We start from the raw sequence: 22343 nt of genomic DNA, 5'->3' as shown, positions 1-22343 counted from the left end.
GAGTCCTGCACGGAGAGGGAAAGGCAAAAGCACAGCAATGTCTACCAGTGCAGAGGGACTTGAGCTGAAGGGTCTTTTCCAACCCAAATGACTCTGTGACTCTGTGCTGAGGTACAGTTTGGTGAGCTCAGCCAGAAAGACTTTTGCCATTATGTAATTTTAAGGGGAATTTCACTTAGGTGGTGATCCTGTGAAAAAGAAGAAGAAAGGTAGTGCTGAATTTTTCCAACAGAAAAAAATTCTCTTCAAGTTGGGGGAAAAAAAAACCTCTTTTGCATTTCCCCTGATTGCTTTGGGGTCTGATAATTGCCCAAAGTGAATGGACTGCTGCAAATGGCTTGGTTGATGCAGATGCAGCAGCCTGCTTTGAGTAAATAATTAGACCATCATCTGGAGAGATGATCCTCCTCCTCCTCCTCCTCCAGATGTCAGAGAGGAGGAGTCTGCTTTGCTGTCACAGAAAGAGAGTAAACTGCATCTTATGAGGGGTTTGGGTTTTTTTTTAACCACTGAGTGACACTCTTACACTCAGATGTGCTGAGCTTGGGCTTTACAGCATCCAGAATGCTTCTCCAGGGAAGTTTGGCCAAAATTCTCCTTCAAAACCTCTCTGACTGGGTTTCCTTGGATATTTTAGGACATGAAATATCAACTGGGAAGGATGATGTGTCTGCCTCAGCCTGGGTGTCATTCAAGGAAGCTCATATGAGTCCCTGTGCTTCAGCTTCCCCTGTGTTATATGGATTCATAGAGTCATAGAGTGGTTTGGTTCGGAAAGGACTTTAAAGATCACCTAGTTCCAATCCTCCTGCCATGGGCAGGGGACACATTTCACTAGACCAGGTTGCTCAAAGCCTCAGCCAACCTGGCTTTGAGCACCATCAAGGATGGGCAATCCACAAGCTCCCTGGGCAACCTGTTCCAGTGTCTCACCACCCTCACTGTCAAGAATTTCTTCCTAATCTCCAGTCTAAATTTCCCCTCCTCAGGCTTCAATCTATTGCTCCTCATTCTTACAAGCCCTTGCAAAAAGTCTCTTCTTGACTTTCTTGCAGCCCCCTTCAGGTACTGGAAGGCTGCTCTAAGGTCTCCCTGAAGCCTTCTCTTCTCTGGGCTGAACAGCCCCAAGCCTCTCAGTCTTTCCCCACAGAGAAGGTGCTTCAATTCTGTGATTATCTTCACTGCCCCAACTGAACTAAAGTGTGAGCACATATAGGGAGTTGTTAGGATGAGCCTTAACTCTAAGGGTGGCTCTGTGATGGTAAGGAGGGTTAAATATCATCTTTTGCCCTACAGACGTTGCTGTTGAAACGTGTTCACTCAGCTGCTGCCAGTCCAACCCTTCCTCCCCCTCTCCAAATGAAAGGCCCAAATCCACCAAGCTATTTTTGGTTTGTGTTCCCAAAAATCCATGCAATGTGGAAGAACCACCCCAGCCCTCCCAGCTCTTACAGGCTTCCAGCTTCTAAAGCTGAACGTGTTTAAAACAGAATGGCAAAGGCAGAGCCAGGGAAGCTATCCAGAGAGTCGAGTTTCTGCAAAAACAATGTCATTCCCAGGATCTGAGTCCCAGTGGCTTAAAGAGATGCTACAGAACTCCAGCCAGACAGTTAGTTACAGGCAGAGCCTTATCTGTCCTCAAAACCACTTGGATTTGACACCAAAACTCGCTACACTATGGAAATGCAATCAAAACCGTCGGGCTGAGCTCCTCTTCTGGTGTAGCTCAGTTGAAGGCAGGGGTGAATTTCTCCCAGGATGAGGTTCCCCAAGTCTGGTTTTGACTTTAAAGGCTCAGTGGAACTGCAGCTCTATGACAAATGTGTGTTCAATGCAAAATGGAATTAAAGAGCAGAAAATAAATCATCGATGCTTTCAAGAAATGTCATTCTGCAGCTGTCTGGTTTATGTCCAGAAATTCCCCAGAATGAATGTGGGCTCTATTAGGAGCAAGGTAAAGGATGTTAATAATGCTTTGCACTTTCACAGCACCTTTCAAGTGAGGATCTCACAGCTTTGCAAACATTCACACTCACAGCGAGCCTGGGAAGGAGGTTAACTATGATTTTATTTATTTGGATGCACAAATGCATTTTCCTCAGGCTGTAGCTGCCTTTCCCAGCTGAAGTGGCTTTCCCAGAGATCAGGATGTGGTGAGAAGGCTGCATAGAGTTGGTCTCTGCACCTTTTTAAACCTTGGTCTAGGCTTGCTCAGCCCAAATCTCCTTCAGCTCCTAGCTCACCACCCTCTGTGTCATTTGGAAGTTGTCATCCAACTCCCCTTTCAAGATGGAGTCACCATCACTGGAGGTGTTTAGGAAGAGACTGGATGGGGTGTTTGGTGCCATGGTTTAGTTGATTAGATGGCATTGGGTGATAGGTTGGACTTGATGATCTCAAAGGTCTCTTCCAACCTGGTTAATTCCATTCCATTCCATTCCACTATATTCTATTCCATTCCATTCCATTCCATTCCATTCCATTCCATTCCATTCCATTCCATTCCATTCTATTCTATTCTATTCTATTCTATTCCATTCCATTCCATTCCATTCCATTCTCTTGATTCTTCTGGAATTAGAGGTAAATCAGAACAAATGCAGTGGTGAAACAGCCTCCTAGGACATGCAGGAAGCTGGGAAAAGGCAAAATTGTCAAGATCAAAATTGGATAGTAGGCAGGTTGGCCTCTAAAGTTCAAGAGATGGATGAAGTTATCCAATCCTCCAGAGATTCTTCTTGTCAGATTGCCTGGTGCAGCAGGACAAGGGAAAGAAAAAAGAGGAGCGAGCTCCTGGCACCCCCTGTTTGAGAATGGCCATTGGAATGTGCTGCCCAGGGAGGAGGTGGTGGAGTCACCATCACTAGAGGTGTTTAGGAAGAGACTGGAAGGGAGCCTTGGTGCCATGGTTTAGTTGATTAGATGGTGTTGGGTGATAGGTTGGACTCGATGGTCTCAAAGGTCTTTTCCAACCTGGTTAATTCTATTCTATTCTATTCTATTCTATTCTATTCTATTCTATTCTATTCTATTCTATTCTATTCTATTCTATTCTATTCTATTCTATTCTATTCTATTGTGATTCTGTATTAGAAGCACTGCACACTGTGCTGTGTAAGTGCAGGACACATGGAATTGCTCTTGGGAAGATAAGGCAGGCTCCACTGAAGGACCAGCCCCACCTTCACAGCCCCCTCCTCTCCCAGCCTGAGTGCTCCTTCACTCCCATTCCCCACATCTCTGGATCATATCGAGTCTGAACAGACTAACAGGCTCCAATAGTGCTGTGGGCTAGGGGCAGATGGACAGAGAGGCACAGACTCATTTCCCTTAGGAAACTGGGCTTAAAAAACCCATAAGGAGACTTCCACTCCACAGCAGAGACCATCCCAGATGCCTAGCAGTCCTCTCAGCTTGAACGCTGTCCAACGAGGGAGCCATTAGGGAATCTGTGTTTCAGATATGATGGATTAGAGAGCAAACCCTCTTTGATAAGCTTGAAAAACTTCCTCAATTCTTTTTTATTTTATTTTATTTTTAATCTAATGGTGTCTTATAAATCTGAGGGCCTGGGATGAAGGGGAGAAGTGAAGGGAGGGGGGCGGATATCCACTGAACAATAGGCTCACAGTCCCTGTGCTTCCCAAGCTGCTCGGTGAGTGCTGACAGCCCCTTCATCCTGCTCTCTCTGGAGGAGCTTTTTCAGTCCAAACCAGATTCAGACATGGTTTTGTGCTACCAGCCTTGGTAAGGAGAAGGATGGGCACTGGGCCTCCAATATCTTCCTTTTCCAGGCCTGTGTGCTCTAGGATGGATGCAGTAGAGCTGGGGCATTTCTGGACTAAATGCTCACCTGAAATTGCACCTCTGCTGCTGTAGTGCCCTGAAGGGCAAGCAAGGCTAGGAAGGAATCCCATGATGTGTTTATCACAGAGTCACAGAACCCTTTGGGATGGAAGAGACCTTTCAGATCATCAGATCCAAACATTAACTCAGCACCACCAGATCACCACCAAACCATGTCCCTCAGCATCATATCTACACAGTTTTGAATCCTCTCCAGGGATGGAGACTCCACCACTTCCCTGAACAGCCTGTTCCAGGCCATGACAATCTTTTGGGGGAAGAAATAGTTCCTCATGTCAAACACAAACGTCCTCTGATGCAACTAGAGGCCATTTCTTCTTGTTCTTGTGAGAGGATACTGACTCCCAGCTCACTACAACCTGCTTAGCATATTCGTGGCATCACCACAGCAGCAGCAGCAGCAGCAGCAGCAGCAGCAGCAGCAGCAGCAGCAGCGGCAGCAGCTCTTTTCCAGCCAGGCTGCTTTATGAAGTGCTGGGGTTGACTGTCAGGATGCAGAGTGACTGCTCTGAACATGATCTCCCTCTTGTCAGACCCTTGGACAGTGTCATCCCTGGGTTAACAACCATGGGACTGCATGTCCAAACTGAAGAGCCTCCTGAAACCTAATACTACAGGTAACACAGAAGCATCCAAACAATGTCCCTATCCCATTTCCCTGGCGAGGAGTCCTGTCACAGAGCTGAGCATGGCTGGAAACCTCCCAAGAAGATTTCATCCCCTGAGATGGGATTTTTTTTTTCCTGGGACCAGCTTTTGTAGATGTCTGGAGAAACACACATGGAGGCAGGAAACTTGTGGAGGCATCCAGATTCTCCTGCACGGTGGGTGCTAGGCAGTGGAAAGAGCCTTCCAGCTGCTGCCTGCTGGAACTGATACCTCCCAGGAGATTAGTCATAGGGAAGATGAAAAGTGGCTTGTCCTGAGTCATGAGACAGAGCCAGGAAGAAAATAAAGGTGATTTCCCCAGGACTCCATGAATTTCAGTGAAGAAAATCAGGGGAAGGAGAAGGCTACAGATGTGAGCTGGGCTATGGGATCCATGGGATCCTCCAGTCTGGTTTTTGCAATGAGTCCTTCAGCATCAGTAGGAAGAAAGGATCCTGGCTTGGTGGCTGGAATTTAAATTAGCTTCTCCAAATGGGGAAAGCAGACCCAGGTGTCCTAGGGGATCCAGACTTGTGATTAACCTAAGTGGTCACTTGGGGTCTATTTTGTGGCAAGGATTTGAGAGAGAGAGAGAGAGAGAGAGGAGAGCACAGGACCTCACTGCTTTTCCTCCCAGAGTGAGGTTGTGTGTGGTGGCACTATTCTGGTGTCTTGGAAAAGTCCCAACATGGGCACATGGGAACAAAAAACACTACTGCTACAAACCAAACATGTAAGCAAGGTCTGCCAAGCTGCTGAGTGTCCAGCCCTCATATTCCAGTCACTTAACCTCCTGGAGATCACATTGAAGAGGTGGGGTTGTGTTTAAAGCCAGTTGGAGAGAAGAAACCTAGACTGTGGGTTTCTGGAGGAGCAAGGAAGCCAAAACTACCTCCAGCTCCTCCTAGAAACATTAGACTCATTGTTTTACATGGTGGCAGCAAACATAAAGGTTGTAGAGAGTGTAAGGTTCTTCCCTTTCTGTCTCCAAGTAGAGGTACTGAATGCTCAGCACACAAGGTGCTAAACCTCATGATGTCAGCAGCAAGAGACTTGTTCAGAGAGAATTTTTCTTAGCACAAAGCTCTGCAGGGTTTGGACACTGTCCTTTGTCTGCAGGAGGATTTGTGTGGCTGAGATGGTGGAAGAGGGCAGAGCAGAATATGAGTACTCCTGCCTTTGCAAATGGCTGCAAGAGATTCAAAGCTCCACAGAATGGCTTAGGTTGGAAGGCACCTTGAGCACCACCCAGTTCCAGCCCCCCTGCCATGGGCAGGGACACCTTTCACTAGACCAGGTTGCTTAAGGCCTCATCCAGCCTGGTCTTGAACACCTCCAAGGAGGAAATATCCATGACCTCCCTGGGCAACCTGTTCCAGTGTCTCACCACCCTCACTGGAGAGAATTTCTTCCTAATCTCCAGTCTCAATATCCTCTCCTCAATCTTCAATCCATTCCCCCTCACCCTGTTCTTACAATCCCTTGCAAAAAGTCTCTCCCCAGCTCTCCTGGAGCCCCTTCAGGTACTGGAAGGCTGCTCTAAGGTCTCCCTGGAGCCTTCTCTTCTTCAGGCTGAACAGCCCCAACTCCCTCAAACCTGTCCCAATAGGGGAGGTTCTCCATCTCTCTGATCATCTTCATGGCTTCCTCTGCACCATGTCTCTCTAATGCTGGAACTGGACTCAATGCTCCAGGTGGGGTCTCCTGAGAGCAGAGCAGAGGAGCTGCTTGCCAGGAATGAGGTTCCCATGACGTGTAGCCCTATGACACATGAGTTACATGTGTGTCATTCCTGTGTACACTGAGGCCTCAAAATTCCACACACACACACACCCCCAGTGGTGGTGTGCAGTGAATTCCTTCTCACTGTACTATTTCTGCTAGTTTAAACAATCCTTTAGCACGTATTCCATAAGTCACTCACAGCCAGCACTACTATGACTCTTCTCATGGTTGCATAAGAGTTTCCAGTGCCTTCAAGCACCAAACTCATTCCTTTCTGCCTCAAGACCACAAAGTCCTGCTTCTTGTTCTCAAGAATCACCAGCACAGGGATCATACACAGAATTAAGTCACTCTAAGTCTCTCTACTAAGAGGAAGCAACCAGCTGAGTGCAGAATCATTCCTAAATAACTTCTGTTCCTCCTCAGCAACCTCAAAGTAAAGAATATTTTCCCCTAAGTTCAAGTGAAACTTCCTGGGTTCCAGTTTGTGTCCACTTCCCCTTGTCCTATTCCTGGGCACCACTGAGGAGAGCCCAGCCCCATCCTCATGACTTCCATCCTTCAGCTCTTGCTGAGCATTGCTCAGATCCCCTCTGGGGCTGCTCTTCTCCACACTCAGCAGCCCCAGGGCTCTCAGTCTTGCCTCCTCACAGAGATGCTCCAGGCTCCTCAGCATTCTCATGGCCCTCTCTCCAGTAGTTCCCTGTCTGTCCTGCACTGGGGAGCCCAGAAGTGTACCAAATACTCCAAGGCAGAGGAGAGGGGGAGGAGAACCTCCCTCGACCTGCTGGCCTTTCCTTCTCACAGAGATGCTCCAGACCCCTCAGCATTCTCATGGCCCTCTCTCCAGTAGTTCCCTGTCTCTCCTGCACTGGGGAGCCCAGAAGTGTACCAAATACTCCAGGTTCAGCTACACCAAGGCAGAGGAGAGGGGGAGGAGAACCTCCCTCGACCTGCTGGCCACACTTTTGTTCATGCTCCCCCAAAACACTGTTGGCCTTCTTGGCCACAGGGGCACATTGCTGGCTCATGACATGCAGGCAGAAGTGCTGCTGAGGAAAAACACAGCCACAGAGCTGCATGTTCTGGGGGAGGAAAAAAAGGGTTTCTGAAGCACCCTTTGCACACACACACACAAAATGCAGAAGTAAAGGGGAGAGAAAACATATTGGTGGAGGGGGGGGGGGGGGAAACCAAACCAAGTGCAGCAAGACACACGTAAGAGAAAAGGGAAGCCACAGAGGGGCAGGCACTGCGTTTTAACAGCATTTAACTCATTATCAGGCAACAAATTCACTTTTAGGAGACAGCCAGAGCTCTTCCAAGAGCTTTTCAGGGGAGGGATTGCACCCCAGCAAACATTTCCCCCTTTCCTCCGTGGGCAATAACCTTGCTGGCAGTGCACCCACCCTAGGCAAAAAAGAAAAGGAAAGGGGGGGGGGGGGGGAAATAATATCTCCTTCTCTAACTAAATTTTTTTTTTTTTTTTTTTTTTTTGCTGGGAGAAAAAGGAAGGATAATGGTTACTTAGAAAGTGCTCCAGACAAGCTGTCAGGTTGAATTCAGAGAACTGGAGTCTGCTCTGGGACAGCGCTGGCTCGGGGGCGATCCCTTGTGAGTTGGGTTTCCTGCCTGCTACAGCTTCAAGACAACGATTCTTTGTTTCCACTTTTGCTGGTGAAAAAACACACGCCTGCCTCCGAAGAGGGTCAGGGAGAAAGCAGACAAAACACTACCTCTGGAATTTCAAAGGAAAACAATTAAAAAAAGAGAGAGAGAGAGAGAGAAAAGAAAAGAAAAGAAAGGGGCGGGGAGGTGAAGGGGGTGGGGGGGTGAGGGGAGGTAGTATAAAGGCAATCCAAGAGCAGTAGCTACTGTGGCTCCTGAAATCATAAATCCCTGCTTTGGCCACACAGTTGCAATAAGAGAAGCACCAAAAAAGCCTCTCCCCCCCCCCCCTCCTCCCCCTTTCCCCCCCCCCCCCTGCTCCGCAGCTAAAAATGGGAGATTTCATCACCAGGCACAGAAGGATCATGGCCACACGTCCCAGCCTGTACAGACAGCTCAGAGGCCACAGAGCTGCTTTTCCCCTGACACAGAGCCATAGAATTGTCAGGGTTGGAAGGGGCCTCCAGGATCAGCCAGTTCCAACCCCCCTGCCATGGGCAGGGACACCTCACACTACAGCAGGTTGCTCACAGCCACATCCAGCCTGGCTGCAAACACCTCCAGGCAGGAGGCTTCCACCACCTCCCTGGGCAACCTGTGCCAGTCTCTCACCACCCTCATGGGGAAGAACTTCTTCCTAACATCCAATCTCAATCTACCCATTTCTAGTTTTATTCCATCCCCCCCAGTCCTATCACTCCCTGACACCCTCTAAAGTCCCTCCCCAGCTTTCTCGGAGCCCCCTGCAGATACTAGAAAGCCACAATTAGATCTCCTCAGAGCCTTCTCTCCTCCACACTGAACAGCCCCATCTCTCTTAGTCTGTCCTCATAGGAGAGCAGCTCCAGCCCTCTGCTCATCCTCATGACCCTTCTCTGGACACCTTCCAGCACCTCCAGATCCTTCCTGTAACAGAGACTCCAGAACTGGACACAGTGCTCCAGGTGGGGTCTCACCAGAGCAGAGGAGAGGGGGAGAATCACCTCCCTCGACCTGCTGGCTGTGCAAGCAGAGGGTTTAGAAGCTTTGCTGTGGGCAAGGGGCTTCCCTGGCACCCTCAAGAGAAGAGGTTACTGGAACTGGTCAATACCTTTCGTGTGACAACCTTTTAGAGCTGAAAAATGGCCTTCTTAGGAGAACTTTATGCAGGAGTTAGAGATTGTTCGCCCGTGGGAATTGTGCTTATGCAACCACATGGTCACTCTGCTCCTCTCTCTCCAGCTCTTGAAACTTTTCAACCTGACACCCAAAACCCTCACTGAATTTGAGAGGTAGAAGGGATGAGTTTCAAGGAGTTTCTGGGAACTGCTGGAGAAAGAGGAGTGAGATTGTGGCCCTGACAGCAAGAAAACTGGGGGCTGGAGCTTCTCTATGAGGAGGAAAGGCTGAGAGACCTGGGGAAGAGCAGCCTGAGAGGGCATCTGACCAATGCTCAGCAAGAACTGAAGGGTGGAGGTCATGGGGATGGGGTTGGACTCTTCTCATTGGTGTCCAGTGATAGGACAAGGCTCACCAGGCTCAAACTGGAACCCAGGAGGTTTCATCTGAACAGGAGGAGAAACTGCTTTGGTGTGAGGGTGCTGGAGCCCTGGAGCAGGCTGCCCAGAGAGGTTGTGGAGTCTCCTTCTCTGGAGCGCTTCCAAACCTGCCTGGACATTGTGATCCTGGGCAGGCTGCTGTGGGTGCCCTTGCTTTAGGAGTGGGGTGGACTCTATGATCTCCAGAGATTCCTCCTAACCCCTGCTGTTCTATGAAAAGCAGCATACAAGCTCATCTCTTGTTAGGCACCATGAAATCTGCAGGAGAGGATGTTATTAATGCACCAAGATGTGGAAACTCCTCCTTAGGGGCTCACAAAGAACATGGCCACAAACCCACACAGGAGACCAAACAGTGTGAGTTTCAGGGCTCACTGACTTGTTGGTCTTCTTGAATTTGCCAACAACCAACCAAAACACAACAAACAAACACACCAGCCACACCAAACATCCTTATTGTTGAGGCCCACACCTCAGTAATGCAAACACAAATGTGGGAAAGCCAGATTCCATTCCTCTTGTGCATCTGTGTTCATCTGGCCACATGAAAATTTCTGCCCTCTTCTAAAATCATTGAGTCCCAGAATCCTTTCAGCTGGCAAAAACCTTTGGGATCATCCAGTCCAATTATTCTCTCACTCTCCCAAGGCTGGTTCTAAACTATGTCCCCTCAGCACCATAGCTCTGAATATGCTAAGAGCATTTTCATCTCCCTGGGATCATAGAATCATAGTTTCAGTCAGGGTTGGAAGGGACCACAAGGATCATCTAGTTCCAACCCCCCTGCCATGGCCAGGGACACCTCACACTAGATCAGGCTGGCCAGAGCCTCAGCCAGCCTGGGCTTAAACACCTCCAGGGATGGGGCCCCAACCACCTCCCTGGACAACCCATTCCAGGGCTTCACCACTCTCACGGTGAAGAACTTCCTCCTCACATCCAGTCTGAATCTCCCCACCTCCAGCTTCATTCCATTCCCCCTACTCCTATCACTACCTGAGGGATTTCCCAAAGCAGCTTATTTGCTTTAGCTTTGTGATCTTACACAACATGCATGAAAACTAACAGGAGGAGGGAAGAAAAGAGGAATTTCTCTCTCTCTCTCTCTGGCATGCATTGTACTATGTCATCACCTCCTTCTGCTTTTGAATCCTCAAGGGAAGGTGGTTAGAAAAATTCCTTGGTCTGTTTTTATCCACAGGTTCAGGGAGAAGAAATCTTTGTAGGATGAGTGGGTTCAGCAAGTGTAAACAGAAAGAAAAAGGTTTCCTCTTGTGAGAAGTTCAGGAGATGAGGAAATACGTCTTTAAACCCAAGATTTTTAACCTGAAATTCCTTTTCCAAAGGGCTGGGGGTCGAGAGGGAGGGGAGAGGCTCTGCTCAGCTGCACCCCATGATAGGACAAGGGGCAATGGACATAAACTACAGCACAGGAGGTTCCACCTCAACATGAGAAGGAACTTCACTGTGAGGGTCCCAGAGCACTGGAACAAGCTCCACAGAGAGGTTGTGGAGTCTCCTTCTCTGAAGAGATTCAAGCTCCATCTGGATGCATTCCTGTGTGACCTGTGCTGGATTCTATGGTCCTGCTCTGGCAGGGGAGGGGTGGACTGGATGATTTCCAGGGGTCCCTTCCAGCAGGGGAGACCTTATTGACATCTACAGCTACCTGAAGGGAGGTTGTAGCCAGGAGGGGGTTGGTCTCTTCTCCCAGGCAAGCAGTACCGGAACAAGAGGACACAGTCTCAAGCTGTGCCAGGGGAAGTTTAGGCTGGAGGTGAGAAGAAAGTTCTTTACTGAGAGAATTGTTAGCCATTGGAATGTGCTGCCCAGGGAGGTGGTGGAGTCACCGTCCCTGGAGGTGTTCCGTAGGGGATTGGACGTGGCACTTGGTACCATGGTTTAGTGATGAGGTCTGTGGTGCCAGGTTGGACTTGATGATCTTTGAGGTCTCTTCCAACCTTAGTGATTCTGTGATCCTGTAATATCATCCTGAAGGGAACCCATTAGAAAGGCTTCAAAGGGAGCAAGGAAAATCTTGTTGCTTAGCAGACTCAACTGAGGATGAGAAATTCCAGCTCTGGCTTTATGTTCACCATGAGTTTCTGCTGTGATATTGGACAAGACACTTCACTCTGCTCCCCCAATTCCTTATCTGCCAGCCTGTCATGTTCATGTGCCTCTTACCCCATCACCTTATCTCGTGGCTGGAGCACAGATCAGTTAAAGAAGGCTGAAGTGGGTGGGTTCAGCCCAGAGCAGCAGGCAGGCATCAAATAAAAGCAGAGGAAATTTATGCCTTGTAGGAAGAAATGGCAGAGGAGGGGTAGATGGGATTTCAACATTTCCATGCTAGCTCTCAATTTTTATTGGCCCATCCCAGGGGTGTGTTTAGTCCTTCATTGACACACGATGAAAGTATCAGGTGAAGTTCAAATCGCCTGGCTGACAGAAATCAAATGCAACCTTCTGCACTCAAAGAAACACACTCGAGGGCAGTAAAAAAAATGGAGGGGGAGGAACTTCTGGTTTTTTCCTCCCTCCTCCCTCAAATTTCCTTCTGCCTGAGAGGCTTCAGGCTCAACATGCAGTGATAAAGGGCCTTACAAACTCAGAGGAGTGCAATTTTACATTGCAGAATCACAGAATCACCAAGGTTGGAAGAGACCTCAAAGATCATCCAGTCCAACCTGTCACCACAGACCTCATGACTAAACCATGGCACCAAGTGCCACAACACCTCCAGGGATGGGGACTCCACCACCTCCCTGGGCAGCACATTCCAATGGCTAACAACTCTCTCTGGGAAGAACTTTCTCCTCACCTCCAGCCTAAATTTCCCCTGGTGCAGCTTGAGACTGTGTCCTCTTGTTCTGGTGCTGGTTGCCTGGGAGAAGAGACCAACCCCTTCCTGGCTTCAACCTCCCTTCAGGTAGTTGTAGAGAGCAATGAGGTCACCCCTGAGCCTCCTCTTCTCCAGGCTAAACAACCCCAGCTCCCTCAGCCTCTCCTCACAGGGCTGTGCTCCAGACCCTTCCTCAGCCTCCTTGCACTTCTCTGGACACCTTCAAGTGTCTCAATGTCCTTCTTAAGCTGAGGGGCCCAGAACTGGCCACAGGACTCAAGGGGTGGCCTAACATGGAGCATTCCTCTTTAACAGCCAAAATCACAGCTTTCTTCCCTTGATTTTTAGCAGCCACCTGGCCCAAGGCAGAAAGAGCACAGTCTTGGATGAGTCTGTGTCTGTGTGTGTCTGCGTGTTCAGGGTGGGGTCTGTGGAGGGACATGTGTGTGTGTCTCCTTAATTCAAACAGGAGCCAGCCCAGCTCTTAGTTGTTTTAAATAGCTGACTGAGCATCCTCTTGAACTCCTCCAGGGATGGTGACTCCTTGAGTCAACCCAGTGTGAAAGGCACAGACACAGTATGCCCCAGCGTTGGCTGCACAAGTGGAGCTGTGATTCCCAGCATCAGTAAGGCTGCAAACTGGGAGTTATTCAGCTTTAACCATGCTGTACAGATCAGAACATTTGCATGACAAGGATTAATGTCAAAGGTTTAATTTTAGCTCCATCCAAACCATTATGAGAGCAGAGGAAGCCAAGACTGACCTTCTTTGGTGGCAAGACGTGAGGAGGTTTCTGTGTGGGGTGGAGTGTTGTAGACCAGCAGTGAGCTACCTGTAAGGAAAAGAAAGGGAGTTATTGCAGTCTGGATGTGTGGGACATTTAGAGAGGTTATAATATCTGTCACAGCAAAGCCTCTAGAAAATAAGCTCAGGCTTTATAGGGTCTGAGCAGCCTGAGTTAGTTGGGGATGTCTCTGCTTATTGAAGAATCATAGAATCACAGAATCATTAGGGCTGGAAGGGACCTCAAGGATTATCCAGTTCCAACCCCCTTGCCATGAGCAGTGACACCTCACACTACAGCAGGTTACTCAGAGCCACAGCCAGCCTGGCCTTGAAAACCTCCAGGGATGAGGCTTCCACCACTTCCCTGGGCTAGATGACCTTTAAAGATCCCTTCCAACCCAATCCATTCTGTGAATCTGCACTGTGATACTGGTTGTATCCTTAAGTAAGAAGCTTTTCTCTCTCTCCAGCTGCAACAGAGACATTTCCTTTTCTTGAGGAACATACAGAAGTGACATGAGTTGAGTTGCACTGTCAGGATCTGAACATTTTCAGAGTGTCACATGTTTGATCTTGGGCCTACAGCTGCAAAAGTCTCACTGGTATCATAGAATCATGGAATTGGTTCAGTTGGAAAAGACCTCTAAGATCACCCAGTCCAACCATTCTCTAACTCTCCCAGGGCTGGTGCTAAGCCATGGCCCTCAGCACCACATCTCTGCAGCTTTCAAACCCCTCCAGGGATGGAGATTCAACCACCTCCTTGGGCCAGCCTGTCTTTGTGAACCCTTTCAGTGATGAAGCTTCTTCTAATGCCCAACCTAAACATCCCCTGAGGCCATTTCCTATCATCCTTTCACTTCTTCCTAGGCAGAAGACACCCATCTGGCTTCACCTATTCCAGCATCTCCCATGCTTTGTGGAATTGTAAGGTAGCTTTCCTGGCTGAGTGGCCTCTCCATCCAGCCCCACTTGAAACAAGAGAAGCACAACAAAGAGGCCACTGGAAGGGTCTTTGTTTTGCCCAGTCTATGGTGGAAATGTTGCTCTCTAACCATTTTACTTGGGTTCTCCTGTAGACTCCTGTGGAAATGGAAGGAAGAGGCCCTGGGAGCTGTTGTGAAAGCCAGCATGTAATGGGCATTTCATGGCTGTCTAGTTAGATGTGTTTGCCCTACACATCTCCTCCAGCTCATTGCATCAGGCAGTGGCATTCCTAAGAAGGCAGAGGACCTTTCTCTGTGGGGACTGACAATGTGAACTGGAGCAGGGCACCAAGCTGGCCACGGGTGGGTGTGGGGGAGAAGTGCTTTTGTAGGCACTTTCTGCTCTTTGCATCTGCACAGCCCTCAGCTCAGGGAGATTCTATCCACATAGGGTACTTGGTCCTCAGCAAATTATAGCAAACAGCATAGATTTGTGCCCCTGGGCATCCCCATGTTCTTTGGCAGAGCCGAGAACATCTCTTCCGCAGGTACTACAGACTGTCTGATTAGGATCTTGTGACACACATTCCCATCACCCTCATGATCCCAAAGAGCACTGACCTCACTTGTCCCTCAGCAGTATTCACAGCAGGGCTTGCCTTCCTGTAGTAGCTGCCAGAAGCAACAGCCACTGCAGGTGCTGGCTCTCACTGCCTTTGTGTTCCTATGAATTGATTTTTCTCCCCTGAGTGCAAACAAAGCCAAAGACCTGGGCATGCCAGCGTGCACGCAGAGGTGGAAGGTGGTGGAAACCAAAGCCTGCTCAGAGAGAGGATGGATGCTGCCAGATGCTGCAGGATGGGATGTTTCAAAAGACCTGGGTGGATAAGGTGGCAAACTAGAGTCATGGAATGCCCTGGGGTGGAACAAGCCTTTGAAAGTCATCTGCTGCAGGGAGCAGGGGCATCTTCAACTAGATCAGGTTGCTCAGAGCCTCTTCAAGCACGACCTTGAATGGAGCTTTCACCTCCCTTTCCAGTGTTCCACCACACTCATAATAAAGAACTTCTTCCTATTGCCCAAGCAAAATCTACCCTGCTACAGTTTCAATCTATTTCCTGTCATCCTGTTGCTACAAGCCCTTCTATAAAGTCCCTCCCAAGCTGTCTTGGAGACCCCTCTCCAGGTACTGGAAGACTGCTCTAAGGTCTCCCTGGAGCCTGCACTTCTCCAGGCTGAACAACCCCAGCTCCCTCAGCCTGTCCTCATAGGAGAGGTGCTCCAGCCCTCACATCATTTTTGTGGTCTCCTCTGGACCCATTCCACCTGGTCTATGTTCATGTGTTTAGGGCTCCAGAGCTGGACACAGTATTTCAGGGACTAGAAGGGAAAGAGGTCAAAGGGATCCCAAGGATACCTTGACTGTGAAAGCTGCAGATAGCCAAAGGGATTGACCCAAATATTGAGAGACTGGCTGGTCTTCTGCTGGTGGGGGAGGAATTGCAGCAGCTCTGCCCACCTAAATCCTCTAGTTTTGACATTTCTCTCTTGGGTCTCTTTGGGGAAACTTCTGTCCACCACTCTCTCCTTCTCAGATGATGAGAAGTAGGTCCTGAACACAATGCCCAGCCTGGGTCTCCCCAGCCAGACAGGGAAGCGCTGGGGAATTCACAAACAGGGATTTCTGTGACTAAATAGGCTGCAAATGCCTGGTTGCACTGCTGGGCCGAGGGGGTGGGGTGATGAATAGCACTGAACAAGCCTGCCTGATCGACCTATAACTGCTTTAGGTTCAAAAATGCAGCCCAAGCCACTGGAAAGTGGTGGTTCCTCCTCCCCCCCTAGTTTAATTGCTAGAAGTTCTCACCTTTGCCCGACAGTCTGAGGTTTCTGGTGGGAACACCACAGAAAAGGAAATGTGTTTCCTATTAAATGGTTTGCAGTGAAGGAGGGAAAGAGAGAAAGGCAGAAACACAGATCAGGAGAGGGAGAAGCAGACAGACAGACAGAGAGAAGCCAGGCTGCTCATTCTTGGGCAAAACTTTGGCTGGGATGAATTTTTTTTTGTTTCATTCTTATTCTCTCCACCCCTTGCTGGGTCAGTGACAGCTTAGATTAAATCAGCTCCCTCTGGAAACACTGTTTTCATTAATAAAGTCCAGGCCCATTCTCCTATAATTAATATTAAACATTTTATCTTGTGGTTTCCCCCCCACCCAGACACCTTTTCCTTTCTTCTTTTATTTCCCTTGCATTGAGGATGATGGAAAATGACTGAAAAGCAGAGCAGGAGAGGGGCTGGGGGGGGCTTTCCCTCCCCCTCCCCCCCCCCCCACCCAACCCTTTCTTTTCACAAGGCAGCTCAGCCTTCTGAGATGGTTTCACAACCCTCAAGTCTGTTTCATCTGGAAGTCCTTTTTATCCTCACCTTCTGAAGGCCACGTGGCCTTCCCACCACGTCTCAGGGAATCAAGGTTCTGCTGCATTTAGCAGTGTAGTTTTGTTTGGCATTAATATATGGCTGGAAACCACAAAGCACTTTTCTGCTTCTCACCACAGTCTCATTCTTTCCCCTTCAGGCTCTTTTCGTTTGAACACACCACACGCAGCTGACCCCCACGACTAGACAGGAAAAGGGCAGGAGGTGATAGTTCTGGCTTCTTTGGGTTCTCATAGAATCATAGAATCAATAAGGTTGGAAGAGACCTCAAGGATCATCAAGTCCAACCTGGCACCCAACACCTCATGACTACTAAACCATGGCTCCAAGTGCCACATCCAATCCCCTCTTGAACACCTCCAGGGATGGGGACTCCACCACCTCCCTGGGTAGCACATCCCAATGGCTGACTCCTCTTTCTGGAAAGAACTTTCTCCTCACCTCCAGCCTAAACTTCCCCTGGTGCAGCTCAAGACTGTGTCCTCTTGTTCTGGTGCTGGGTGCCTGGGAGAAGAGACCAACCCCCACTTGGCTACAACCTCCCTTCAGGGAGTCGTAGACAGCAAGAAGGTCTCCTCTGAGCCTCCTCTTCTCCAGGCTAAGCAACCCCAGCTCCCTCAGCCTCTCCTCACAGGGCTGTGCTCCAGACCCCTCCCCAATCCCATTGCCCTTCTCTGGACACCTTCAAGATTCTCAATGTCCTTCTTAAATTGAGGAGCCCAGAGCTGAACACAGGACTCAAGGTGTGGCCTAACCAATGCGGAGTACAGGGCACGATGACTTCCCTGCACCTGCTGGCCACACTGTTCCTGATACAGGCCAGGATGCCATTGGCCTTCTTGGCCACCTGGGCACACTGCTGGCTCGTGTTCAGCCTACTGTCAACCACTACCCCCAGGTCCCTTTCTGCCTGGCTGCTCTCCAACCACTCTGACCCCAGCCTGTAGCACTGCATGGGGTTGTGGCCAAAGTGCAGCACCTGGCACTTGGACTTGTTAAATGCCATCCTGTTGGACTCTGCCCATCTGTCCAGCCTGGCATGGTCCCTCTGGAGAGACCCCTTCTACCCTCTAACAGATCAACATCTGCTCCCAACTTGGTGTCATCTGCAAATTTGCTGATGACTGACTCAATCCCCTCATCCAGATAATCAATAAAGATATTGAACAGAATGGGGCTCAACACTGATCTGGCCTCCCGCTGGCTGTGGCACCATTCACCACCACTCTCTGGGCTCAGCCTCCAGCCAGTTCCTAACCCAGCACAGAGTGCTGCTGTCCAAGCCAGGGGCTGACAGCTTGGCCAGGAGTTTGCTGATTCTCATCTTTGGCATGAAAACATTCACATCTCCCTTCTGCTGGAAAAGGTTTAGCAGGCAAATTGTGTTTGAAAAAATACATCAGCACAGCACAGCCACTCTGGAGGGGGAAGGTGCAGGGAGGGTGAACAAGAAGAAGGCAAAGCCAGGGCATCTTTCATGATCTTGGAGTAGAAACTAGAAGAAATACTAAGAAAGATGATTGTTTGGAGGAGATAGGCAGGAAATTCCCTGGGGGAAATAAAAAGGATCATTCTGAGAGACTCTATAGGACAGAGTGTGATGCAGAAGTAGGTTCTGAAAGTCTCAGAGCTGAAGATCAGAGATGTCTGAATTCCTGACTGCCTCAGTAGCTTACGGAAGCAGGAAACAGCTGCAAGGTTCTGATCACAGAATCATAGAACAGTGGGGGCTGGAAAGAACCTCTGGAGATCATGCAGTCCAACCCCACTGCTAAAGCAGGGTCACCTAGAGCAGGTTGCCCAGGACCACAGTGTCCAGGTGGTTTTTGAAAGTCTCCAGCAAAGGAGACTCCACAACCTCTCTCTGGCAAACAGGCTCAGAAAGCTCAGATCGGCCTTGGCAAGCAAAGCCCGGAGCTGAGGGTTCACTGCTCATCACATGTCCAGCTTCAGATCCTGGGGAGGATGAAGGATCTATAGCTCTGCAATGAAGGATCTATAGCTCTGCAATTCCCAAAAGTGCTCCTATGTTTTGTTGCCATCACATATTAAAATCATCCCTGGATGTGTTTGAGGCCAGGCTGGATGTGGCTCTGGGCAACCTGATCTAGCAGAAGGTGTCCCTGCCTGTGGCAGGGGGGTCAGAACTGGGTGATCCTTGGGGTCCCTTCCAACCCTGACAATTCTGTGATACTCCAAGCAGGAGAATACTCTGCAGGAGCAGAGCTGGGTGCCTCTGAAACAAGCAACCTCACAAGAGGGGAAACTTGCTGAATAAAAGCCCATCTCCCCATGGCACTGAGCTCGGGGGCTCAGCCCTAAACATCCGCTGGAAATCAGTCTGGAAAAACAATAAGCTCCTTTGGAAGGCGTTACTCCATGAGGGAGTTAACCAGCAATCCAGAAACCAGACTGTCATTAGGCAGTGCAAGGAGCAGCTGCAGGGAAAGGAATGCTCCTCCGAGCCTGCTCGGCCTCCACGCAGACAGGAGCTTGTTTTAATAAGGACAGGGCTTGCATGACGTCTCAGCACAGCCCCCACGAGCTGGGGATGGGCTGGGATTGAATCCTCCTCCTGCATGTATCCCTGCAAAATGGGATTGGCTAGTCTGTCTGAATCCAGCAAAGCTGCTGGGGTTTCCATAGAATGGTAGGGGTTGGAAGGGACCTCTGGGGAGAGTTCATTCCAACCCCCCCTGCTAAAGCAGGGTGACCCACAGCAAGATGGCTATGTATGAACACCAGCAAGGATACAACTGCTGGTACTTTGCTTGGTCACTTCAAGTAATAGGATACCCCTGCACAGAAAGAACCTTGAGGTGCTGGTCCACAGCCAGCTGAAGATGAGCCAGCATGTGCCCACGTGGCCAAGAAGGTCACCAGCATCCTGGCTTGCATCAGCAAGAGTGTGGCCGGCAGAACTAGGGCACAGATCATCCCCCTGTGTTTGGTACTGGTGAGGTTGTACCTCAAATACTGGAGGCTAGAGCAGGTCCAGAGAAAGGTGAAAAAGCTGGGGAAGGGTCTGGAGAACAGGGCTGGTGAGGAGCAGCTGAGGGAACTGGGGTTGTTCAGCCTGGAGAAAAGGAGGCTGAGGGAAGACCTTCTGGCTCTCTACAACTCTCTGAAAGTAGGCTGGAGCCAGGGGAAGTTGGTCTCTTCCCCCAAGGAACAAGTGATAGGACAAGAGGAAATGACCTCAGGGTCCATCATGGAAGGTTTAGGTTAGATATTAGAAGAAACTTCATCATTGAAAGGGTTCCCAAAGACTGGAACAGGCTGGCCAGGGAGGTGGTTGAATCCCCATCCCTGGAAGTGTTTAAAAGACACAGAGATGTGGTGCTGAGGGACACAGTTCAGCAGCAGACTTTGATAGAGTTAGATAATGGATGGAACTGATGATCTTAAAGGTCTTTTCCAACCAAAACAATCCTGTGATTCTCTGGTGCTGTGATACCTAACTCTTGGGCTGGTCGCCAGAGATGCTGTCTGGAGCTGAAGCGACAGAAGAATTCAACTCTTCTGCCAGCCTCTTCAGATTCAGCCTGGTCCTTTGATTCCAAAGCCATACAACTCCTTCATCTCCTCCTGTCAATTCTCAAATCTTATCAATAAGACACTGCAAGTGTCTCGCTTGAGGATTTATCTTGTGGGAATGGAGAAACGTTTCCGGTTACACAGAGTCTGATTTGCCCTGCCAAAGTCAGCAGGTTTGGCCCAGGGCAGCATCAGCTTCACCAACTGCCTTACAATTTCCCACCCAAGTATGCAATCATAGTATCAGTCAGGGACCCCAAAGATCATCTAGTTCCAACCCCCCTGCCATGGGCAGGGACACCCCACACTAGATCAGGCTGGCCACAGCCTCATCCAGCCTGGGCTTAAACACCTCCAGGGATGGGGCCTCAGCCACCTCCCTGGACAACCCATCCCAGGGCTTCACCACTCTCATGGGGAAGAACTTCCTCCTCACCTCCAGCCTGAATCTCCCCACCTCCAGCTTCATTCCATTGCCCCTAGTCCTATCACTACCTGAGATCCTGAGCAGTCCCTCCCCAGCCTTCTTGTAGCTCCCTTCAGATACTGGAAGGCCACAATGAGGTCAGAGCCTTCTCTTCTCCAGACTGAACAGCCCCAACTCCTTCAGTCTGTCCTCATAGGAGAGGTGCTCCAGCCCTCTGCTCATCCTCGTGGCCCTTCTCTGGACAAGCTCCAGCATGTCTAATTCTACATGGAAACCCAAACTAGGAAGTTCCTTGGTGTCTGCCACAGCTTTGAGGTGTTCTGTGAGCCAGCAGCAAGTTGCTGATGAAACAGGGTGAAATCTGCAGCTTCTTTTGGCTGGGAAGTTGTCCCCACAAGGGACAAAAAGTTCAAGTCCAACCATTTGCTTCTGGGTTGTGAATCATTTCCTTGGCTTGACCTTGCTGTCAAAATAAAGGTGGGGCTTACAGAGGCACCCAGCTGTGAGCTAACTCTTCTCCCACTGTAATCTGTGAACCTCCCACTGCTGGTAGCAGAGGCAGGGAGAGACCAGTGCTGAGCAGCTTTGAAGAAACACCTTCAATGAATCCTGTCTTGCTGCTTTGCTTTTGCACTGGCCAGATGGAGACACTTTCAGCTGCCTTCACATCACAATTGGACTTCCCAGTGGAGAAAAGAAGGCTTTTTTTCTTTCTCTCTCTCCTTGCCCTCCCACCTTGCTTCATGGTATGTTCTCCTGAATTCATAGAACAGAATCATTAAGGGTGGAAAATGCCTCTAAAATCAGCAAGTCCAACCACCATTTTTTGGTCCCCAAATAATTATACTCACATCAAAGCTATCTCACTGGAAAAAAACCATTGGACCATGTGGCCAGGTGTTCCCTGGCCTCACCACTGTGCAATTATATTGGTTGATAGTAGGCTGAACATGAGCCAGCAGTGTGCCCAGGTGGCCAAGAAGGCCAATGGCATCCTGGCCTGTATCAGGAACAGTGTGGCCAGCAGGAGCAAGGAAGTCATTCTGCCCTGTACTCAGCACTGGTTAGGTCACTCCTTGAGTCCTGTGTCCAGTTCTGGGCACCTCAGTTTAGGAAAGATGTTGAGTTGCTGGAAGGTGTCCAGAGAAGGGCGACAAAGCTGGGGAGGGGTCTGGAGCACAGCCCTGTGAGGAGAGGCTGAGGGAGCTGGGGTTGCTTAGCCTGGAGAAGAGGAGGCTCAGAGGAGACCTTATTGCTGTCTACAACTACCTGAAGGGAGCTTGTGGCCAGGTGGGGGTTGGTCTCTTCTCCCAGGCAAGCAGCACCAGAACAAGAGGACACAGTCTCAAGCTGCACCAGGGGAGGTTTAGGCTGGATTTCAGGAAGAAGTGCTTCATAGAAAGAGAGATTGGCCATTGGAATGTGTTGCCCTGGGAGGTGGTGGAGTCCCCATCACTGGAGGCGTTTAGGAAGAGACTGGATGGGGTACTTGGTGCCATGGTTTAGTTGATTAGATGGCATTGGGTGATAGGTTGGACTTGATGATCTCAAAGGTCTCTTCCAACCTGGTTAATTCTATTCTATTCTAGTCTAGTCTATTCTAGTCTAGTCTATTCCATTCCATTCCATTCCATTCCATTCCATTCCATTCCATTCCATTCCATTCCATTCCATTCCATTCCATTCCATTCCATTCCATTCTGCTTAGCCCATCTTTGTGAAGGAAGGAAATGCTTTTACCTCTATTTTAGAGACGAAAAGGAGGTGTTTGGAAGCTATGGACAGAACATCTTAGAAAGGTTTGAATCTAAGGCTCCCAACACCAACAGCTCAGAAAAGTGCTCACAGCTCCTTTCTTAGGAGCTTAAGGCAGCAAAAAGGAGGATTGGCTCCACCAGATACTCCAGTGGTGTGGTGGGTTGAAATTTCCCCCCC

The 22343-nt window shown here is 49.5% G+C and overlaps 1 protein-coding gene across 3 annotated transcripts in view; it reads right to left on the bottom strand.

Annotated features, from left to right (window-relative positions):
* The window catches only part of FLI1 (Fli-1 proto-oncogene, ETS transcription factor), a 106805-nt gene that overhangs the window by 7186 nt on the left and 77276 nt on the right, over window positions 1–22343 (bottom strand). For all 3 annotated transcript variants that reach the window (XM_054176153.1, XM_054176154.1, XM_054176155.1), the window contains one exon: window positions 13056–13124. In XM_054176153.1, coding sequence (XP_054032128.1) covers window positions 13056–13124 — 69 coding nt within the window. The remainder of the gene's footprint in view (window positions 1–13055; window positions 13125–22343) is intronic.

The sequence above is a fragment of the Dryobates pubescens genome, chromosome 34 (assembly GCF_014839835.1).
Source record: "Dryobates pubescens isolate bDryPub1 chromosome 34, bDryPub1.pri, whole genome shotgun sequence".
NCBI classification, from domain to species: domain Eukaryota; kingdom Metazoa; phylum Chordata; class Aves; order Piciformes; family Picidae; genus Dryobates; species Dryobates pubescens.
Note: the sequence above shows the minus strand (reverse complement) of the source record. Positions and strands in the feature narration are given on the sequence as shown.